General features: G+C 38.8%; 1 protein-coding gene across 1 annotated transcript; it reads right to left on the reverse strand.

The window, feature by feature from the left end:
- Positions 1-999: 999 nt before the first annotated feature.
- Positions 1,000-1,719, reverse strand: LOC145126337 (uncharacterized). The gene has a single exon (XM_079061722.1). It carries the CDS (start codon positions 1,717-1,719, stop codon positions 1,000-1,002), a length of 720 nt encoding a protein of 239 aa, XP_078917848.1.
- Between the last annotated feature and the right edge of the window lie 243 nt (positions 1,720-1,962).

The following is a 1,962-nucleotide window of genomic DNA, read 5'->3' on the forward strand; positions in this document are numbered from 1 at the left end:
AGTCTCAGCAGTCCAGGCTTCAGCGACCAATGAAGAGAGACGAGAGAGAGAGCATGCGGCAAGAAGGCGGGGGAAATCTGACGACCATAAAAGAGTACAAGACGGAAACGATCTTAATGGACGGCGTTGTTTTTCCGGTGAGTTTCGAGAAGGCTTTTCCCGGCGGCCGGTATAAATTTGGGGTTTTAGGTTTATACTTTTGTATTTTTCTTTAAAGTTTGAGTTAAATTGGTGTAAATTAGATATTTGGGTTTTTTTTATAGATTTTAATAGGGATATTGTTTCAATATGTACACATTGCTAAAGAAATAAGATTGGTTTTGATTTGGTTAGCTATCTTTCGAAAATGTTGTTACCTATTATTTATTGTTTTAGTTAATATCTAAATTGCATAAATTTAACATATTATGTATATACAATAATCTGAAAAGTAGGAGGCAAACTTGTGATTGTGGTATTTTTTCAACTTTGATAATACATATACACTTATTAGGAGAGCAAAATCGGGGAGGCCATGGCCCCTTGGCCCCTAACAAGGGTCCGCCACTGAATGTGGTATACCAACTTTTAACTTTATTTTGTAGAGTCGGTTTGCACTTCTCGGAACTTTCATAAGCAATCTTCCATATCCATCTTGCATGCTTAGAAAATCACCTCGCATGCGAATATCACAACCGGCTATTGTAGATTGCCTGCGACTAATAACATTGCTACGAAGTGACAAGATATAATAAATATGCTTCATTAGTTTTTGCTTGCCACTTTTCCCTTCGAACAAAATTGACCCTTTTCCTTTAATGCTAACATATGACCCATCTCAAAATCTTACCCAACCCTATATGTTCTTATTTAATTCAGAAAAATAAGAGTAGTTTCTGGTCATGTGATTGCTCGCACCATTGTCTAAATACCAAACTACGTCTTCATCGGTATTTGCATCAATTTTTGGAGGGATGTATTTGTCTTCGTTCAAGAACCCCGTTTCTTGAATAGTATTCATCATAAAGAACGACCCTTTTCATGATTCGTACCTCCTGCATATGTCTCATTGAGGTTAGCCTCATGATTTTTTATTCGATCTGGGTATCTCAAAGCAAAGTGATCATACTTGTTACACTGATAACATTGAATATTTGAGAGATCCCTTTGTTCACGTTGTTTTCCCTTTTTCTTTTGATCTTCATGAGTCTTAGTGGATTCCGAGTGACTATGATTTTGGGTGTTACCCCGACCACGTCGACCGCCACGTCCACCACCATGTCCTCTTCCTTGATTATTTGAACCCTGACGTCTACCTTTTGATGATTCGGTGTTTCTGTTGGACAATTCAGTTTTGGAATAAAGTAATTTATTATGTGTCTCGATTACTTTGTCTTCACCTTTTATCCTCTTTTCATAGGTTTTTAGGCGACCAACCATGTCTTCAAAGCCTATTTTCTTGAGGTCCAAAACTTGTTCAAGGGCTGCAACAATGTGAACAAATCGTCTAGGTAGGCTCGTAAGAAACTTCTTCGCAAGTTTATGTTCAGTCATGACCTCTCCTAGTGAGGCGGATTTTGAAGCAATCCCGGATAATTTTGATGCGAAGTCATCTATGGTGCTTGTGTCACTAATCTTCAAATTTTCAAAAACTGTGATTAGGGTTTGGAGTCTCGCTTCCTTCACTCGATCGACTCTGAGGTTGCGAGTTTTAATCGCATCCCACATCTCTTTTCCCATTTTCAGAATACCGATTTAAAGAATTAAGTCTTCCAGAATCGATGAATCGATTGAAACAACAATCCTTTCACGATGTTGTTCTTCTTCAAGTCATCTAGTCCGGGATCGATAATATCCCAGACGCCATGAATCCCGAGTAACACCTCCATGCGCATCCTCCAAGTTGTGCAGTTCATCGATGTCAAAGCCGGACATTGGAATGTTAACGAAGTGTGTTCCTTAGCCGGTCGTTGTGATGATTCT

Source organism: Lactuca virosa, chromosome 7 (genome assembly GCF_052849685.1).
Source record: "Lactuca virosa cultivar CGN04683 chromosome 7, Lactuca_virosa_CGN04683_v6, whole genome shotgun sequence".
Taxonomy (NCBI): domain Eukaryota; kingdom Viridiplantae; phylum Streptophyta; class Magnoliopsida; order Asterales; family Asteraceae; genus Lactuca; species Lactuca virosa.

What these genes read in the sequence shown, in the direction of transcription:
- LOC145126337 (XM_079061722.1), bottom strand. Translation starts at nt 1,719, where the DNA reads ATGGGAAAAGAGATGTGGGATGCGATTAAAACTCGCAACCTCAGAGTC.